General features: G+C 42.8%; 1 protein-coding gene across 3 annotated transcripts in view; it reads left to right on the forward strand.

The window, feature by feature from the left end:
* Nucleotides 1-4055: 4055 nt before the first annotated feature.
* The window catches only part of PUS7 (pseudouridine synthase 7), a 52926-nt gene continuing 36054 nt past the window's right edge, over nucleotides 4056-20927 (forward strand). For all 3 annotated transcript variants that reach the window (XM_080666328.1, XM_080666327.1, XM_080666329.1), the window contains exons 1-4: nucleotides 4056-4301; nucleotides 15013-15433; nucleotides 18763-18847; nucleotides 18965-19066. In XM_080666328.1, coding sequence (XP_080522454.1) covers nucleotides 4175-4301; nucleotides 15013-15433; nucleotides 18763-18847; nucleotides 18965-19066 — 735 coding nt within the window. In that variant the 5' untranslated portion in view covers nucleotides 4056-4174. The remainder of the gene's footprint in view (nucleotides 4302-15012; nucleotides 15434-18762; nucleotides 18848-18964; nucleotides 19067-20927) is intronic.

The raw sequence follows: 20927 nt of genomic DNA on the forward strand, positions 1-20927 counted from the left end.
TCTATCCCTCTCCCTTCCTCTCTGTAAAAAATCAATAAAATATATTTAACAAATAAATAAACAAATAAATTCTATCAGTATCCTGAGTTATGAAGTATCATTGCAACCATAAAACAATAACAGATTACTGTTTCAATAGAAGCATTCAGCCATGGGCATTCAGCCATGGCCTGTGTGGCCACGTGGTTAGAGCTTGGGCCTGCACACCAAAGGGTCACAGGTTCCATTCTCAGTCAAGGGTACATATCTGGGTTGCACCTTCGATCCCCTGCCAGGTCACGGCTTAGGCAGGAGGCAAACAATCGATATGTCTCTCTCACCTTGATGTTTCTCTCTCTCTCTTCCCTCCCTCCCCCTCTCTTCCTCCCTTCCACTCTCTCTAAAAAGTAATGGGAGCGGGAGGAAATCCTCAGGTGAGGGTAAGAAAAAAAAAAAAGAAGGAACATTCAGAGACAAAAATATGATAGCAGAAATGAAAAGTTCAATAAAAGAGTTGGAAGATAGGAAATATCTTAGGGGGCAAAAGCAAAAGGGCAAAGAAATTAAAATAAGAGATAAATAATAAATTAGAGGACCACTCCAGGAGATTCAAAATCTGAGAAATAAAGAGTTCCAAAAGAAAAAAACAGCCAAAACCGGTTTGGCTCAGTGGATAGAGCGTCGGCCTGCGGACTGAGGGGTCCTGGGTTCGATTCCGGTCAGGGGGCATGTACCTTGGTTGCGGGCACATCTCCAGTGGGAGGTGTGCAGGAGGCAGCTGATCGATGTCTCTCATCGATGTTTCTAGCTCTCTATCCCTCTCCCTTCCTCTCTGTAAAAAAAAAAATCAATAAAATATATTTCAGAAAAAAACAACAAGGATTAGGGAAGGAGTGATCATCAGCAAAATAATTCAAGAAAATTTTTCCCAAACAAAATGTTTCCAGACTGAAAGGGCCCACTGAGTGTCCAGCACAATGAATAAAAGTTGACTAATCCCAAGGCTCATCATTGTGAAATTGCAGAACACTGGGGACAAAAAGACAACCCTAAGCTTTCAGAGAGAAAAACAAAGGATCAAGACTCAGGATATTTTTCAATTTCTCAACAGTCACAAAGAAAGCTAGAAATCATGGGAGCGATCCTATCCATTTCAAAGAGAATTTTATTTCAAATGGGATTTTTTTGCTTAATTACTAGTAAACTACCAATCAAATGTGGATAAAGAATAAAGGTATGTTCAGCCATTCAAGATCTCAAAAATTTTCCGTTTCATTTACTTCTTTTTTCAGGAAACTACTGGAGATTTGAGCTCCACTAAAATGAAGGACAAAGAAAAAAGAAATCATAGGATATAGGAAACAGAAGATACAACACAGGGTTCTCTTTCATCGATGTTTCTATCTCTCTATCCCTCTTCCTTCCTCTCTCTCTAAAAAATCAATAAAATATGTTACAAATAAAAAGAAGAAGAAGATACAACACAGGAACAAAGTGAAGTGATGTCCTGACAACTGTGCATTAGACACAGACTGGTGCAGGTCAGAGGGTCCAGGAGAGACTCCTCCAGCCTTATGAATTGATAGAATACCTCATCTATCTCAATCTCTGCAGGAAAAACAAAAAACTGAGCAGGAGAAGTAATCATAGTACACAGAACCATTTTGCCCAAGATGTGAGTGATTATAATGTAGTAAAAACAAATTTATTTTAGGCATATAAAGGGATGATGGGAAGTGTGATGGGGGTGGGGGAAGGAATTGGGGAAGCAAGAACTAAACTCTTATTTTTCATTAAGTGAAGTCAATAGATAATACCTAAATGTGAAAAACCAAGAAATAGAAATACAAATATTATATGTAGAGAAATGACGGTAAGTATCTAAATAACCAGTTGAGAGATGAAATGACTGCCTTTGAGGAAAGTAGATAAGGGGAGGAGTCGGAGACAGTCTCTGCTGTTCCATTGCAAAACTCGGACCACAGATCCAACTATTGGCCAAAGAAATGTGAATGCTTTCCCTCCACACTCATTTATGAAGAGTTGGGCCAAAATCTCAGAGAAGACAGTTTTTGAATTATACAAAAATTAAAAGTTTTGGTTTGAATTTTTTACTGCATGGCTGTGATAAAAATATTTGCAATTGCTGTCAATCAGACATGAAACTATGTATTAACCATAGCCCAAGGGCATGTGATTGTTTGTGTATTAGGGACAGAAAACTATCTGAGGTACTTAATTGAGGTGAATAATCTGGGCGGTTTAGAACCCTACCAGTCTGAGCGAATTATCTATTTAGTTAGACAGATCCCCACATGTAAACCCAGATTTTAAAAACAAGTCCAGCCCTAGCTGGTTTGGTTCAGTGGATAGAGCGTTGGCCTGCGGACTGAAGAGTCCCAGGTTCGATTCTGGTCACGGGCACATGCCCGGGTTGCGGTCTCGATCCCCAGTAGGGGGCCTGCAAGAGGCAACCAATCAATGATTCTCTCATCATTAGTATTTTTTTCTCTCTCTACCTCTCCCTTCCTCTGAGATCAATAAAAATATACTTAAAAAATAATAATAGCCCTGACTGGTTTGGCTCAGTGGATAGAGCGTCGGCCTGTGGACTGAAAGGTCCCAGGTTCGATTCCAGTCAAGGGCATGTACCTTGGTTGCAGGCACATCCCCAGTAGGAGGTGTGCAGGAGGCAGCTGATCGATGTTTCTCTCTCATCGATGTTTCTGACTCTCTATCCCTCTCTCTTCCTCTCTGTAAAAAATCAATAAAATATATTTAAAATAATAATAATAATAAAATAAAAACTAAGTCCACAGCTGCTATGTAAAACAGTATGTAAAACAAAAAATAAAAATAGAATTACCATATGATATGATATCAATTGCACTTCTCCGTATATACACACAAAAAAATCAAAAGCAAGGTCTCAAAGAGATATTGAACACCCTATAAACACTGCCATGAATATGCAGCATTGCTTACAATAGCCAAAAGGTGGAAGCAACCCTGGTGATAATAGGCATATTAAGTGTGGTACATACATATAATGGAATATTATTCAGCCCTTAAAAAGAAAAAAAGGAAATTCTGACACATGCTATAGTGTGGATGAATCTTAAGGACATTATGCTAAGTGAAGCCAGTCACAAAGGAACATATATTGTATGACTCCACTTAAATGAGTTACCTAGGATTTTAAAATTCATAGGGACCAAAAGTAGAATGGTGGTTGCCAGGGGCTAGGAGGGGGAAAAACTAGAGAGTTAACAGCATAATTTCAGTTTTCAAGATGAAGAGTTCCAGAGATGGATGGTGGTGATGGTTGCACAACAACGTGAATGCGCTCAATACCACTGAACTGTGTATTTAAAAAATGGTAAACTTTATGTTATGTGTATTTTAACACAATTAAAAAACCCCACAAGTCTAGCAACAAAAGGGCTTGAAATAACATTGATTTTTCACTCAGGATAGAAGTTTGGCAAAACATTAAGTGTGCAAAAGCTACCTGAGGACGGGATTTGGTCTGGAAACAAGTGCTACTTAAAGAGCATGGGAAGAGTAATGAATTTAACTTGCTTTACACAGAGCACAAACTTACTATGATCAGGATTTTGAAGGGGAGCCATCAAGCATGCAGGTAAATTGAACAAGTGGGAAAATGGTGCTCTTGGATCCGTTGCATTCGAAGGAATTTTATAAAAGAACAATATGGACCCTAATGTGATTCTCTATTCATTATTAACTGCGTGGTGGAAGGCAACAAAAAAGGGCCATAACTATGTGGAAGAAACCCTTATTAACATGCAACTGACATTCCTAAGGCAATTGCAGATTTAGACGTCATCTAAAGGACTCCTTGGTGCCATAAAATCACTTCTTGTCCTCGTCAAAGCCCAGGAGTCACCGCCTGGGAAGCTCCTGGAGTGAATGGGCCATGCTGAGCTCCCCACGCCGCAGCTGATAAGGCCAAGGGGCGCAGCTGCAACACCTGGGGACGGGCCGCTGGGGGCGCTCAGCGGTGGGGCCTCCCCATCTCCCGGCGGGTGGGCGGGGCAGGCGGCGGAGGGCGGGCTCCGCCCCGGGGGAGGGGCCGGCTGTTAGCGGCGCGTCCCTGCGCCGCACGTGTACGAGCCCGGTCGCGGGCGAGTCCACCCGAGCTCTGCGGCCCCAGGCGCGGTCAGAGGTGCCTATGTCTGGCCGCCCTTGCAGCTGGCTCTTCCGAGTGACTCTCGCCGCTGCTGCCCTGCTGCGCCCGGAGCAGCGCGCCCTCCCTCTCGCCGTTCGGCCCGCGGCGCGCTCGCGCTTTCCAGTGCCGGGTAAGTGCGCGGCCTCCCTGCAGCCGCCCGGGCTCCGCCGCCTGCCATCGGCCGGGTCCCGCGCCCAGCATCTCAAGTCCCGCCTGGAGGGGCAGTGCGGACTGGGAAGGTGTCCCATCCGTGGTCTGTGCCCACGGCGCGCCCGCGGAGCCTCCATTACAGATCGTACCGACGGGAGCGCGGCGGGAGCCTCGCGGGTCCTGCGCTCGGGTGGTGCCAGCCCCGCCCCCCGCACCCCCCACTACCGGGGCAGGTCCTCTGGGAACGCTGCGCCCTCCTTCCTCCCCGCGGCGCTGTCAGGCTGACGATCCCATTCCCACTCCTCCTTTCTTTGCCCCAGACGCTCCCTAAACTCTTCTCCCTCCCGGAAGAGAAAACTGGCTTTTATCCCAAAACCTCTTATAGCTCCCATACATCGCCGGGCCAGTGTGCTACAGGGTTCAGCCCACGTGCTCCTCGTACTCCGCTTCCATCACTACCTATTGCGAGGCTTCTTGCGCCCGGTGACTGCTGGTTTGCAGAAGTAGGAGCGAACAGGTTGGAACCAGGAGTGTTTTCCCGAGCCCTCTGCGTGTCAGTGTTTAAGGAGTGCATGGAGGGCGTGCTGCTGTGCGTGTTGAAACTCATCCGTACGGAGCCCTTACCGCCAGCCCCGCACTGAGAGGTTTAAAAGTACATCCTCATTGCCTGGGTTTTGGCGCCTGCCAAGAAGCAGGTTTGGAGTTTACTTTTCCAAATATTTGGTTCCGTTGTCAGACCACTCTTTTATATATATTTTTTTTCATTTCGCAAATATGTACTAGTATAGGATTACTAAGGGCTCTTGTTTCAAGTTTTTAATCACCTGTGAGACAGGCATGCCCCATTGGCCTGCGGATGCCTTGACAATGGAGGGATCTGTCAAATACCCAGCAGTACACTCATACTGAAAAGGGAATGGATAGGCAATGATTTTGTTCAGTCATTAGACAAGTAGCCAACACTCAGTAGTTATTAATTTAATAACAGCTTTTGACCATATCTTTTTATAGAGGCTGGGCCAATACAGGTATTAATAAAACATAACTTTTGCCCTAGCGGGTCTGGCTCAGTGGATAGAGCGTCAGCCTGCAGACTGAGGAGTCCCAAGTTTGATTCCAGTCAAGGGCACACCCCCCGGGTTGCCGGATGGATCCCCGGTGAGGGGCGTGCAGGAGGCAACCAATCAATGATCCTCTCTCATCATGGATGTTTCTCCCCTCTTCCTTCCTCTCTGAAATCAATAAAAATATATTTTAGAAAAACATGCAGCAATAAATGTTCACACATTTGAAAAAATAAAAACTTTTGCTCCCAAGTAGGAGAGAGAAATTACAACCCAGTTGAGCTTACTGTTGACTAAAGTCCTTTAAAGGCACCTTCTTGGAGAGGCTTCATTAAAGAGTACCCTCGTTCTCTCATTTCTCTTATTCGTCTTTATTTGTAGCTCTTATACTTGCTTTTATTTTTATTTTATTCTGCCACATATCCTTAAGTGTATGTAAGCTCCATAGGATGGGAAATTTTCCCTTTATTCACAGCACCTAACTAGTGCCAGACATATAAGAGATGCTCAGTAAACATTGTGGAATGAACAAATGTAATGAACTTAACGATTTTTGCACATTAGAGTGTAGTGAGTGTGTGCTCTGTCCTGAAGGAAGTGCTCTTTATTGTGAGTGCTAGAGGAATTAGTGACAGTTTGCAGAGAAAGGAGAATAGAAGCATTTAAAAAGTGGAAGTTATGGCGGGTTTTGAAATATAGATACGATTAAGACTAATATGGCCCTTTTTGTAGATGTTCATTTTGCAGGAAATAATATTAAGGGACTGTCAATGGTGTATTAAAATTTTGAAAATGCTAAACTTTCTTTTTTTTTTAATATGTTTTTATTGATTTTTTACAGAGAGGAAGGGAGAGGGATAGAGAGTTAGAAACATCAATGAGAGAGAAGCATCAATCAGCCACCTCCTGCACACTCCCCACTGGGTATGTGCCTGCAACCAAGGTACATGCCCCTGACCAGAATCGAACCTGGGACCCTTGAGTCCACAGGCTGATGCTCTATCCACTGAGCCAAACCGGCTAGGGCTAAACTTTCATTTTTGTTGTGGGTGTAGAGGAAGCTTATTGGTGAATCTGATATAATGAAAACAATTTTATTTATTTATTATTTTTTTAATCCTCACTCAAGGATATTTTCTCCATTGATTTTTAGAGAGTGGAAGAGAGAGGGAAAGACAGAGAGAAATATCTATGTGAGAGAAACACATCGATTGATTGCTTCCTGTTCCGCCCTGACCAGGGCCCCGGCTGGGGAGGACCCTGCATCCGAGGTATGTACCCTTGACTGGAATTGGACCCAGGACCCTTTGGTCCGCAGGCTGATGCTCTATCCACTGAGCCAAACCAGCTAGGGCTTAATGGAAACAATTTTAAAATACAGTTAAAATTATAATATTCCTAATCTCATTTGGCTCATTTGGAGTATAAAGGAAACAAAACTCATTATTTTAGTATTCCCTCCAAAGAATTGTGTAGTACTTCAGTTCATGGGTTAATATCAGTAAATTTCATCCTCTGCCCAGTCATAGAATCAAGCTTCCGGTCTAGAGAGATTTTACTTGACATATGAGATACTGTCATTTCTATCATGGACAATGCATTTGTGCAGTATAATACTTCTTTAAAACTTAAAAAAATAATAACATTAAACTCATAAAGCCTGCCCCTTCCTCCCCCTCCCCCCTTTTCTTTTAAGTCAGACACTTTTTCTAGCTTTAAGTAGAATGCTTGAATATGTGTATTTGGATTTTTCTGAACTTTCCTTAAGGAAATTTTAAATTTTTCCTTAGGGAAATGACATTGGAGTAGTCAGGGTTGTTTTATCTTTCTGATTGAATTCTTCTCAGTCTCTTTCATGTTCACAGGATCTCCCCCGACCCCCCTCCGAACTTTCTCATTTATTTTTATTTGTTTTATTCTTTAATATTTTTATTGATTTTAGACAGGAAGGGAGAGGGAGAAAGAGATAGAAACATCAGTGATAAGAGAGAATCATTGATCGGCTGCCTCCTACATGACCCCTACTGGGGATCAAGCCCATAACCAGGGCATGTGCCCTTGACCGGAATTGAACCTGGGACCCTTGAGTCCACAGGCCTATGCTCTATCCGCAGAGCCAAGCCAGCTAGGGCCACACTTCTCATTTAAAAGCTATATTGCGCCCTGGCTGGTTTCCTCAGTGGTTAGAGCATTTGCCTGCAGACTGAAGGGTCATGGGTTTCATGCCTAGTCAAGGGCAGGTTCCTCAGCCCCAGTAAGAGCGCATGTGGGAGGCAGCCAATCAATGTGTCTCTCTCACGTCCATGTTTCTATCTCTCTCTCCTCTCTTTCATCCCCTTCACTCTCTGTAGAAATCAATGGAAGAAATCAGGTGAGGATTTAAAAAAAGTTATATTGCATTTCAGGCTTTCCTTTTATATGGTTCCTGCTTATATAAACAATACTAATTTGAGTTCTGCCTCTCCTAGTTTAGCAGTTTGCACAGCTATTCTAGTATGTTCTCAGCTTCTAGGCCCAAATACAGAACTTAGCAAAATATATATTAAGTGATTTATAATCATTGGTGCTACATATACTTTAATAAGTAATGTCTGATAGGTCCATTAGCTGTAACAAATGTAAAGTATAATTTCATTTGAAAACAAAAGTGAGGCCCAGCTAGCATGACTCAATGGTTGAGTGTCGACCTATGAACCAAGAGGTCACGGTTCGATTCCTGGTCAGGACACATGCCTGGGTGCAGGCTCAATCCCCAGTTTGGGGTGTGCAGGAAGCAACCGATCAATGATACTCCCTCGTCATTGATGTTTCTCTCTCTCTTTCCCTCTCCCTTCCCTTCCTCTCTGAAATCAACTAAAATATATATATATATATATATATATATATTTTAAAGTGAGATTAATGAACTTGTCTTTGCAATCCTTTATAATAAAAGCCTAATATGCTAAGTGGCCGGTTGGCCAGTCAGCTGGTCAGCCGTTCAACCAATCAAAGCATAATATGCTAATGATATGCTAAGGCCGCTCAACCACTCGCTATGATGTGCACTGACCACCATGGGGCAGACGCTGCGACTGGTAGGTTATCTTGCTGCTGGGGTCCAGCCGATCAGGACTGAGCAAGACAGGCCAGACACGCCCTGGAGCCCTCCCGCGGTCCCTCCCTGTCTGGCCAACCTCCTGCTTCCCTCCCCAGCCCCAATCATGCACCGTGGGGTCTTTCTGCCTGGCCTGCGCCCTCTCTCAATCCGGGACTCCCCAGGGGATGTCGGAGAGCCAGTTTCAGCCCGATCCCGCAGGCCAGGCCGAGAGACCCCACTGATGTATGAATTCGTGCACCGGGCCTCTAGTCTATATATATAAAAGCATAATGTGCAAATCGACCGGACAGCAGCTGTGACGTGCACTGACCACCAGGGGGAGATGCTCAACGCAGGAGCTGCCCCCAGCCTGCAGGCCCCGATCACTTCATTGGGGTCTGCATGCCAACCTCTCGTTCCCTCCCCCTGGCCAGCAGGTTCTGATCGCCTGATGGGGAACCAGGAACCGGGGATGGGTGGCGGCATGTCCGCCGGGGCCCCAATAGTCCCGCCAGTTGTTCCACACCCTGAGGGCGACCAGTGGCAGCAGGGGGCAGGGCCAGCGAGTGGGTGGGAACAGCCAACCTCTTGGTTCTTCCCACCCCGGCCAGCAGGCTTCGATCGCCCAATGGGGAACCAGGAACTGGAATCCAGGGGTGGGTGGTGGCTGACGCGGGCGGTGCCAGGGCCCCTATAGCCCTGCCAGTTGCTCCACACGCAGAGGGCAACCGCAGTGGCGGCAGGGGGCAGGGCCGCTGCTGGTAGCTGAGGAAGATCGGCCCTGATCACAGTTCCAGGCCTAGGGACCCTACCTGTGCACGAATTTTGTGCGCTGGGCCTCTAGTTAAATATAACAAGAAAAAGATCAGGCAAGGGTCCACAGGATCAAGAGAGACTTCCAAAAAATACCGAAGATGTATTTATTTGGTGCTATTGGCAGTGCTCTGAGGCTTTCTTAAAATTAAGTGGTATTTGAAAAAGAAAACCATGTTTAATCATTAGCCTAGTGAACAAAAGAAGCATGAGCTTTGTGTTTTTTCTCCAGATTCAGCAATAACAACTCTGTGTAAACCATCCATAATAAATATTAATGACCAACAGTTAAATAGAACAGTTATTACAGGCCTTTGACCAAGTCATCATTTTTCAGCTTTACAGAGAAATAAACTGAAGCTTAGAGAGATTAAGTGATCTGCTTATTAAATGGCAAAACCTAGATCAGGCTCCACATTATACCCCACAAACTGCCAGTGGTTGATATTTCAGATCCATGGTCTGCTAATATTCTCATTCCAAGGATGTTGGGCATAACAATGTTGTCCTAAACCTTCTAGAATTTATCCACGAAGTCACTGATATAGGTGTAGGGGAGAGTGAGGAGTTGGGATGATGCCCATATTCTGACACAGGTGACTGGTAGGTAGTTGGTGGTAACGTTCCCTGAGGTAAGAGGTGCAATTTAACAGAAGTGTGTTTGTGATGGGAAATGATGAGATCAATTTAGGGCATGTTGAGTTTGAGCGTTTGATTCTACCTCTTACTATCTCTGTAAACTGGAGCAAGATCCTTCATCTCTGGGCCTCAGTTTTTGAGTGCTAACCGGAGAATGGTAATTACCCTTCTTTCATAGGGTTAACGTGAGGCTTGAACAAACTCATCACATACACTTTATCATTGTTTAGCTGTCTTTATGATTGCCTTGGACCCTGGGTAGGAGTTGGAGATGGAGGGGTCTTGACTGGAATGCTTAGGAGTGAGGAGGAAGCAAGACTGGAGAAGGGACCTAGAGAAGCCCAAATTTAAGGGGCAAGCATCTCCAGAGTCTGGAAATAAGAAATAGGAGATTTTTAAAGCAAGAAAGCAGTGATCTATGTTGTGTTGGGAAAGGATGTCAGATAGGGCCAGGCTTGAATGACTGTGATCTGGGAGATAAATACCGGTGGGACATTTATTTCATTGACTGCCTTGTCTTTTCACTACTGGGAATAATTTCTGGTACAGGGTGCACGGTGAATGTTTGTTGAAGGGATGAAGTGCAGTGCTGAGGAGTGAGTGCTAAAGTAAGTATGGGCTTCCCTTAAGAGGGTTACCCTATTAAGGGGAATGGTTATAATATGTGGTCTTGTCACTGGAAATGGACTGAGATCAAGGCAGGTCTGCCCTAGTAAGGTCTGTAATGTGTGGGTTATTGACTTTGTGCAGGAAAGATTTCATGGCATTAGTCCAGGTGATTTTGAGAGTACATTTATTAAAACTGGGGACAGTGAAACAAAGGAAGGACTTAAGAGAAAAGAGACAAGATCTCAGCAACAGGAGTGAGCCTAGGCAGAGCTGCCTTGGCCCTTTATTTCTTTATTTTTATTTTACTATTTTTATGTATTTTTACTAGAGGCCTGGTGCACAAAATTCATGCACTGGAGAGGGGTTGTCCCTCAGCCCAGCCTGCATCCTCTCCAATCTGGGACTCCTTGGGGGATGTCCGACTGCCGGTTTAGGCCTGATCCCGCAGTCAGACATCCCTCTCACAATCTGGGACTGCTGGCTCCTAACCACTCACCTGCCTGCCTGCCTGATTGCCCCTAACCGCTTCTGCCTGCCAGCCTGATCACCCCCTAACTGCTCTCCTGCCGGCCTGATTGACGCCTAACTGCGCCCCTGCCGGCCCAATCGCCCCCAACTGCCCTCCCCTGCTGGCCCGATCACCCCCAACTGCCCTCCCCTGCAGGCCTGGTTCCCCCCAACTGCCCTTCCCTGCCAGCCATCTTGTGACAGTGTGGGGGTGACCATCTTGTGGCGGCCATCTTGTGATGACGTGGGGGTGGCCATCTTGTGATGATGTGGGGGCGGCCATCTTGTAACAACATGGGGATGGCCATCTTGTGACGTGAGGGCATGAGGGTCAATTTGCATATTACCTCTTAATTGTATAGGCTTGATTTCAGAGAGGAAGGGAGAGATAGAAACATCAATGATGAGAGAGAATCATTGATTGGCTGCCTCCTGCACGCCCCCTCCTGGGGATCGAGCCCACAACCTGGGCATGTGCCCTTGACCAGAATGGAACCTGGGACTCTTCAGTCCACAGGCCGATGCTCTATCCACTGACCCAAACCAGTTAGGGCTGCCTTGGCCCTTTAGAAAAAAAAAAAGTTACCAAGGCAGAATTGAGCCAGCTGGGTTGTGTGAACTCAGGAAACAAATTACAGAGGCAGAAGGAGGGCTCTTGGAGACAGTTGCTGCTGCCCAATGCTCCCCTGCTTGCAAGTCTCCTGGGAACCTTTAGAACTTAGAAAGAAAACACAGATACACCCCTGAGGAAAGAAGGGGTGGGGGGAAAGGCAAGGCATGCTCCAGAGCATACACTGGGCCCTTTGTCTTAGGGGTTTTTATCTATTTTCTGGTGGCAGGGAATTTTAGGAGAAGTGTTTTGAGAATCTCAATAGAATATTCATCAGATTTCAAAATATGTCCTTTGATATGATGATTCATCCAAATGAACTTATAGATGGGTCAGGATCATTCTCTGGTTAATTTCACCTTCAGAGAATGTCACGGAAGAGGGACTAGACAAGCGGGTCTACTACCTGCATGGTCTGGAATGTGTAAACCATTTGCTCCTACGTGTCCTTGGTTAGGGAAGATGAGACTTTACGATTTATTATCTGGCTGTAAATTGCTCAGCTGGTTCCCTTTCTGTCTCAGTTTCCCCATTCTACTTGTCAAGGGATTCTCCTACTATCCTGCCTCATTGTGAATATGCTGGAGGGAGGTGTGTCTGCCAGAAGACCTTGCTGACTGGGGAGGGCCAGGCAGTGTGGAGGGCTGTCATAAGAGAGTAATTCTCCTGACTGGCCAGGTTTTCTCCAGCAGCAGCCAGGAGCATAGGCACAGACAGTCGGATTGGTACATTTTAGACTTTGCACTTGTATTTTTTATTATAAAAAAATATTAAACAAAATGTAGAGAGAATGATGTGATGACTTCCCTGTGCTCCCATCACTCAGTTTCAGCAATTACCAACTCAGCCAGTCGTGTTTCAAATCTACACCCACTCTGCTTCTGTTCACCACAGGTAAATTATTATTATTTTTTAAATATATTTTATTGATTTCAGAGAGTAAGGGAAAGGGAGGGAGGGAGGGAGGGAGAGAGAGAGAGAGAGAGAGAGAAACATCAACGATGAGAGAGAATCATGGATTGGCTGCTTCCTGCACACCCCACACTGGGGATCGAGCCCACAAACTGGGTAGATGCCCTGGCCAGGAACGACCCATGACCTCCTGGTTCATAGGTTGACAGTCAACCACTGAGTCATTCTGGCCGGGCCTGGTAAATTATTTTGAAGCAAATTCCAGACCAAATCTTTTCAACTATAAGTAGCTAAGTTTCTATCTCTAAAATATAAGGATTCTGTTTTTAAATGTAACCACAATAACATTATTTCACTTAAAAAGTTGACAGTACTACTGATGTCATCAAATATCCCCAATGTTTCAAATCCCAGATTCTCCTAAATGCTTTTTATTTTTATTTTATTTTGTCGGGCCGGTGTGGCTCAGTGCTTGAGCATCGACCCATGAACCAAGAGGTCACCATTTTGATTCTCAGCCAGAGCACATGCTGGGGTGGGGTTTTGGGCTCGATCCCCAGTAAGGGGCCTGCAGGAGGCAGTGATGTTTTTTTGTTTTTTTTTAAATATATATATATATATATATTTTTTTAAATATATTTTATTGATTTTTCACAGAGAGGAAGGGAGAGGTACAGAGAGTCAGAAACAGATGAGAGAGAAACATCGATCAGCTGCCTCCTGCACACCCCCTACTGGGGATGTGCCCGCAACCAAGGTACATGCCCTTGACCGGAATCGAACCCGGGGCCCTTCCGTCCGCAGGCCGACGCTCTATCCACTGAGCCAAACTGGTCAGGGCAGGAGGCAGTGATGTTGATTCTCTCCCACCAATGTTTCTATCTCTCCCTCTCCCTTACTCTCTAAAATCAATAAAAACATATTTTTAATTTAATATTTTTATCCTCACCCAAGAATATTTTTCCATTGATTTTTAGAGAGAGAGAAAGACAGAGAGAAATATCATTGTGAGAGAAACACATTGATTGGTTGCCTCCTGCACGCACCCCAACCAGGGCCCAGGATTAAGCCTGCAACCGAGGTACATGCCCTTGACCAGAATCGAACCCCGGACCCTTCAGTCCATAGGCCAGCACTCTATCCACTGAGCCAAACCAGTAAGAGCTTAATTTTATTTTTTTAATTGATTTTTTAGAGAGAGAGAGAGAGAGAGACATTCACTCACATAACAATTTGTTGTTCCACTTACTTTATGCATTCACTGGTTGCTTCTTGTATGTGCCCTGACTGGAGATTGAATCCGCAACTTTGGTATATCGGGACAACACTCTAACCAACTGAACTACTCAGCCAGGGCATCATAAATGTTTTTTAAATAGTTGGTTTGCTTGAATCAGGATCCGAAGAAGGATCCACCCATTGCATTTCTTTGTAGGTTTATCTGTATATTCCCCTTCCTCTTTTTTCCTTTGCTCTTTATTAGTTGAAGGCACCAGTAGTTAGACATAGAGTTTCAATCAGTAAATATACTTCATAAATTATAGCATGTAATTTCAGGGGTACACAATGCCTGGTTGTCTCTCTTTGTGATGTTAGTGGACATTGATGGTTATTACCCAGGTCCACTATTTCATTAAGGATTTGCTATTTATTGTGTCTTTGATCTTTATAGACAGGGAACCATTTGGACACCTATTTTAAGAATTCTGCAAAATACCTGTTGATGCTTGTTACATCCTGCTGGATTTTCTGGCATGTACAAAAGAAATAATAGACTTAAAGAATTTGTAGACTTTTTGTTATTGTTGTTGTTAATCCTCACCCAAGGATATTATTTCCATTGATTTTTTTTAGAGAGTGGAAGGAAGAGGGAGAGACAGAGAGAGAGAAACGTCAGTTGGTTGCTTCCTGCACATGCCCCTACAGCCCCAACTGGCATGGAACCCGCGACCCTTCAGTCTGCAGGTGGATGCTCTAATCACTGGGGCAAAGGTATACATATTTTTAAAGCTTTTGATGCACACTGTCAAATTTTTTTGCAAAAATTTTTCGTCATTTTTCTATGCCACCAAAGGTATACGCCAACGTTGGAAAGAATTATTTTTTTAAACAACACTTCTCTTTTTTTTTTTTAAATTGATTTTTAGAAAAAGGGGAAGGGAGACAGAGAGAAACATTGATGTGAGAGCAAAACATCGATTGGGTGCCTCCTGCACACTCCCTACTGGGGTTGGGGGATTGAGCCCACAACCCCGGCAATGATGTGCCCTGACTGGGAATCGGGAATTGAACCGACAATCTCTTGGTGCTCTAGATTGAGCCATACAGGCCAGGGCAGGAAGAATTCTTTTAATAAATGGTTTTTAGGACTAGGAACAAAATTAACTGTGCTTCTGTTTGGTGAAACCCACTTAATTAAAGAAGTGATTATTACTTTTCTACTCTGTCTTCCTAAAAGGTTTTCTTGGAGCCTTAAAAATGGAGATGACAGAAATGACTGGTGTGTCACTGAAACGTGGATCCCTTGCTGTTGAAGATAATGACAGTCTGACCCCAGCTGAGGAAGCAAAAAGACAGAAGGTCTCAGAAGGCTGGCTAACCAAAGGTCAGGATGGGATAGAAAATAACTCTCCACCCAGCTGTGAAAATGTGCCTGGGCTACCTGAAGTTGTAAGTGCTGGAAAGAGTAAAAGAAATTCTGATGCCCAGTTGCAAGAAGAGGAAGAGGAGGAAGAAGATGGCCTTTCAGAGGAGGGTGAGGAGGAAGAGGAAGCTGAGAGTTTTGCAGACATGATGAAGCATGGACTCACTGAACTTGATGTAGGCATCACCAAGTTTGTAAGTTCTCATCAAGGATTCTCAGGAATCTTAAAAGAAAGGTATGTTTAGTTTATGTACAAAGTTATTTTAGTTATATTAGTTCTTTATAAATAAACTAGAGGCCTGATGCACGGATTCGTACACTGGTGGGGTCTCTTGGCCTGGCCTGTGGGGATCAGGCCGAAACCGGCTCTCCGACATCCCCCGAAGGGCTCAGATTGCGAGAGGGCAGTTTTAGGGTGACGCACCCTGGAATCGGGCTCCCTCCTCTCTGGTTCCAGGTGCGTCACCCAAGAACCACAGCTGCCAAGTCACCGCAGCTCAGCAGCTCCTGCATTGAGCGTCTGTCCCCCGGTGGTCAGTGTGCATCATAGCTGTCAGCCAGTCGGCCAGTCGCTTAGGCTTTTGTATATGTAGATCAGCAGTATAATCTTCTATTTATTTCTGTCCCCCAAGGATTAGTTTCACAGATGGTCAAAAAGGATGAGAGCTGCCCAAATGAGTAAATGAAATCATTTAAAGGAAAAATGAGTGAAACCATACAGTTTTTGTTCTTTTTCCGTCTGACTTATTTCACTTAGCATAATGCCCTCAAGATGTATCCATGTTTTGCAAATGGCAATATTTCATCTTTTCTTCTATATAAAGGATGACTGAAAAAAAATGTATACACACTTTTAACAGCTGATAACTCACTTAATTTTTAAAATAAACTGTATGTTAATAAACACTGACTTTATAATCATTGAAAGTATATATACTAGCTGATCATTCACTTAATTTTGAAGTGTATGTTGACAAACACTGATTTTACTAGTATAAGCATTCAAAGTGTGTATACATTTTTTTAGACACCCTGTATGTTGGTGCCCCTTGTTCGGGCGTCATAATGCCGGGGTTCTTTTCCCAGCCTTAAAAAGGGTTCAGCATTCTGGAGAAAGGGGCTGCGCGTAGATGATTAAAGAGTCCGGAGACGAAAGATAATTTTGAAAGGCATTGGGAGTCAGAGGATCTTCAGCTGAAGGAGCTAAAGACTCCTTCCTTGTCTAGGACCCCGTGCTTTTATTATAACACAATTTGTCCTAAAGGCAAGGTGGAGATATACATTTCAAAGGGTAAGGTATCAAAGGGTAGGGTACAGAAGCATTGTCAGTTTAGGGAATAGCCTACAGCTGTTCAGGTGTTTGGCCAACAGGAGGCAATAAAATGCCCTGAGCTGTCTGGCAGTTAACAATCCTATTCAGGTTTGGGGGAAGTGCCGTTTAGCCGTTTCCAACAGGTAAACTACATATATGTGGCCCACCCTTGTTGAGCCGCCCAAGTCCCATCAACCTTTTGATGGAGCTCTTGTAATTATTACATGCTGGAATTGGTTCCCAGCACCTGTATATACCACATTTTCTTTTTATGCACTCATCCATTGATGAACACTTAGGTTGTTTCCATGTCTTGAGTATAGAAATAATACTGCAATGAACATGAGGCACATATATCCTTTCGAATTAGTGTTTTCTTTTTCTTCAGATAAATAGCCAGAAGAGGAATTGCTGGATCATATAGTAGTTGTATTCTTAATTTTTTGAGGAACCTGCATACTGCTTTCCATAGAGGTTGTACCAATTTACAGTTCCACCAACAGTGCACAAGGGTTACTGTTTCTCCACATCCTCTCCAGCACATGTTATTTCTTGTGTTTTTTTATAATGGCCATTCTAACACCTGTGAAGTGATATCTCATTGTGCTTTTTATTTGCATTTCCCTAATAATTAGTGAAGTTGAACATCTTTTCATATGCCTGATGGCCATCTGTATGTCTTCCTTGGAAAAGTGTCTGTTCAGACCCTCTGCCCATATATTAACCGGGTTGTTTTTTGTTGTTGTTGAGTTGTATGAGTTCTTTATATGTTTTGGACATTAACCCCTTATTGAAATATTATTTGCAAATATCTGCTCTCATTTGGTTGGTTGCCTTTTTGTTTTGTTGATAGTTTCTTTTGCTATGCAGAGCTTTTGAGTTTGCTGTCCCATTTGTTTATTTGTGGTTTTGTTTCTCATGCCTTTGCATTCATATATATATATATATATATATATATATATATATATATATATACACACACATATATATACATATATATGTATTTTTTTATTGATTTCATAGACGAAGGGAGAGGAAGAGAGAGATAGAAACATCAGTGATGAGAGAGAATCATTGATTGGCTGCCTCCTGCATGCCCCACACTGGGGATTGAGCCCACAACCCAGGACCCTTCAGTCCACAAGCTGATGCTCTATCCATTGAGCCAAACCAGCTAGGGCACCCAGCACTATTTATTGAAGAAACTTTTCTTTCTCCATTGTATATTCTTGACTCCTTTGTCATAATTTATTTTTTTTAATATATTTTATTGATTTTTTACAGAGAGGAAGAGAGAGGGATAGAGAGCTAGAAACATCAATGAGAGAGAATCATCGATCAGCCGCCTCCTGCACACCTCCCACTGGGGATGTGCCCGCAACCAAGGCACATGCCCCTGACCGGAATCGAACCCGGGACCCTTCAGTCCGCAGGCCGACGCTCTATCCACTGAGCCAAACTGGTTTCGGCCCATTGATCTGTTTTTATGCCAATATTGGACTGTGTTTTATAAGGGTTTTGTTTTATTTATTTATTTATTTACTTTTTTTTTTTTATTGATTTCAGAGAGAGAGAAATAGAATCATTGATGAAAAATATCCATCAGCTGCTTCCTGTATGCCCCCTACTGGAGATCAAGCATGAGCCCTGACCAGGAATCGAACCTCAACCTCCTGGTGCATGGGACTATACTCAACCAACTGAGCACTAGCTGGGCAATACTGTACTGTTTTGATTACTGTAGCTTTGTAGTATAGTTTGAAATCAGGGAATGTGATACCTCTGGCTTTGTTCTTTTCTCTCAGGATTACTTTGACTCTTTAGGGTTTTTTTGGTAGTTTCTCCCAAATTTTAGGATTTTTTACTCTATTTCTGTAAAAAATGCCTTCGGGCCTTTGTTGGGGATTGCACTGAATCAGTAGATTGCTTTAAGCAATACGGACATTTTAACAATGTTAGTTCCTTTAGTCAGTGAACATGGGATATCTTTCCATGGCTTTGTGTCTTCAGTTTCTTTTAACAATGTTTTGTAGTTTTCAGTGTACAGGTCTTTCACCTCCTATGTTAAGTTTATTCCTAGGTTATTTTATTCTTCTTTTCTTTTTTTCTTTCTGATAGTTTATTGTTAGCATATAGAAACAACAGTTTTTTCTATATTGAGTTTGTAAGGCTTACTGTTGATAAACTTTTTCCTAAATTTAACAGGAAACAAAATGCTAATGCTCTGAAAGTTTGTGTTTTCTTTTCGTCAGATACTCTGACTTCGTTGTTCACGAAATAGGAAAAGATGGGCGCATCAGCCATTTGGATGACTTGTCCATCCCCGTGGATGAGGAGGTAGGAGCCAGCTCTCTAGCAAAAGTCACCTTCTGTATAAAAGTAGCATTTTTTAGAGCTCTAACAGCCTTGAATTCTGTGTGTGACTCATCGGGAGTTTTTGTGGTTATTTAAAAGGATCCTTCAGAAGATCTATTTACAGTTTTGACTGCTGAAGAAAAGCAGCGTTTAGAAGAGCTTCAGCTTTTTAAAAATAAGGAAACCAGTGTTGCTATTGAGGTAAGTAGTACAGAAACATATGAAAAGGTTGTATAGGGTTTTCATTACTTTTTTGGGGGTAGATGTTGATAAGTGTCTATTGGAAAAATTATAGTAGTTAACAAAAGGATGATGTCCTATTTGATCTAAAAGGACATTATGTACACTAAAAAAATGTTTTTGTCAGTAACAGATACCACTACCCACATAAACCCTGGCCAAAAAAGTGGTTTTTAAAAAAAAAATGTTTCAGATGATCATAAATCAACAAAGAAATCTATTGTTTTGTACCTTATAGTGACTATTATATCATACTGATCAGCCTGGCAGTCAGAGGTGTGGCCTGGCCCTCCCTCCAGTGCCAGCAGCCTTTTGGTCTTAGATAGTATTCTGGGAGGGAAAGGATTTGGCGGGAGGAAGTAAGCAAGCGTTTCTCTGCTCTGCCTAAGACTACTTCTATTCAACAAAAGGAGAGCTCAGCCACTATATAGAACAGTAGATTCCTTCTTTAAAAGAAGCTTTTGTTATGGACATTTTATTCTGCTCCATTAGGGCTGTCCAGGGGAATTAAATTACTGAGGTGTTTTACATTGTGTTTTTCCTACTAAGTCCTTAAAATCCTTTGTTAAATTGATAACACGTCTAAGTTTAGACTAGCCACATTTCAAGTGCTCAGTTGTCACATGTGGCCAGTGGCTACTGTATGGGACAGAGCAGCTCTAGGTGATAGTTTTGCAGGGTGATGTGTTACAAAATTTTACGAATGTTGTAGCATGGGATTTTTAGAATGTTATGTTCAATTCATTTTGTATTTTAACAACCTATTGGATTTGGGGATATTTGAAAATCCCCCTTCCATCACCCCTACTGAGTAAGGATGTATAATTTTTCAGAAATCTCTGTCTGTCTCCAACCCTCATCTACTCCTGTTCCACCCACCAAAACTTCCCAAAAGTGTGTGATCTTTAGAGATCTTCAATTACTGAATTTCCTTATAGACAAAATGTCAAGGAGAAAATCTCTAAGAATTGGTTCTGAGAATCATCCAGGAGGATGGTCCAGGTTTCCCTTACGTACTTGTGTAATGCAGTGGAGTATCTTAGCCTCATAATATACCTACCTAGGTGGCAAGATTTATCATCTTACAAACTGTAGTTATGCTGAAATTTTTTTATTATGTAGTTATCTACTGAATTTTTTTACCTTTAAATAGCATAAACCATGGGCAGGTGTCTTTGTCTGTAAAATAGGAAAACAGACTTTCTGAATTTTTGAGATCTAAATATGTTTTCACTCATACACACAAATCATGATTCCAACTTACTGCTTTCAGTAAATTCTAGATCTAGACTCACTTTTCTATATGCACATGTCACTTGTCTGTAATTATAATGTAGTTTTTCTTTTACATTTTGCCATAATATTAAGTTGAGCTAGCAGTAGTATCTCAGTATTTTTTAGTTTGCAGGTTGCAGTCCATTAGTGGGTCATAAACCCAATTTAATGGATCATACCTTTTTTTAATGCAATAAGATAAAATAGAAAATTACAGTGTATTGTACATAGTTAGGGTACCAGGAAGTATTGTTTCTTTAAATTTTTTTAAATTGTTAATAAGATATGTACACATACATACTTCCGTCTGTTGAATCCAGATGTGAAATATGTTTCTTAATAAGAAGTGAGACCATTCAAAAATTGAAAAACCATTATGTAACTAACAAGTTTACATTTTCTTGATGTTGATTTTTTTGTGTGTGTGAACAAATGTACTAGCACATCCTTACAAAATGAGTCAGTATAGAAGTCATTATGAGGCAGTTGTAGATTGGACTATTCGAGGGAGTTGAGTTTCTGACATCCCTGCATTTCTGTCTGTGAG

This window comes from Plecotus auritus, assembly GCF_963455305.1.
Source record: "Plecotus auritus genome assembly, chromosome: 4".
Taxonomy (NCBI): Eukaryota; Metazoa; Chordata; class Mammalia; order Chiroptera; family Vespertilionidae; genus Plecotus; species Plecotus auritus.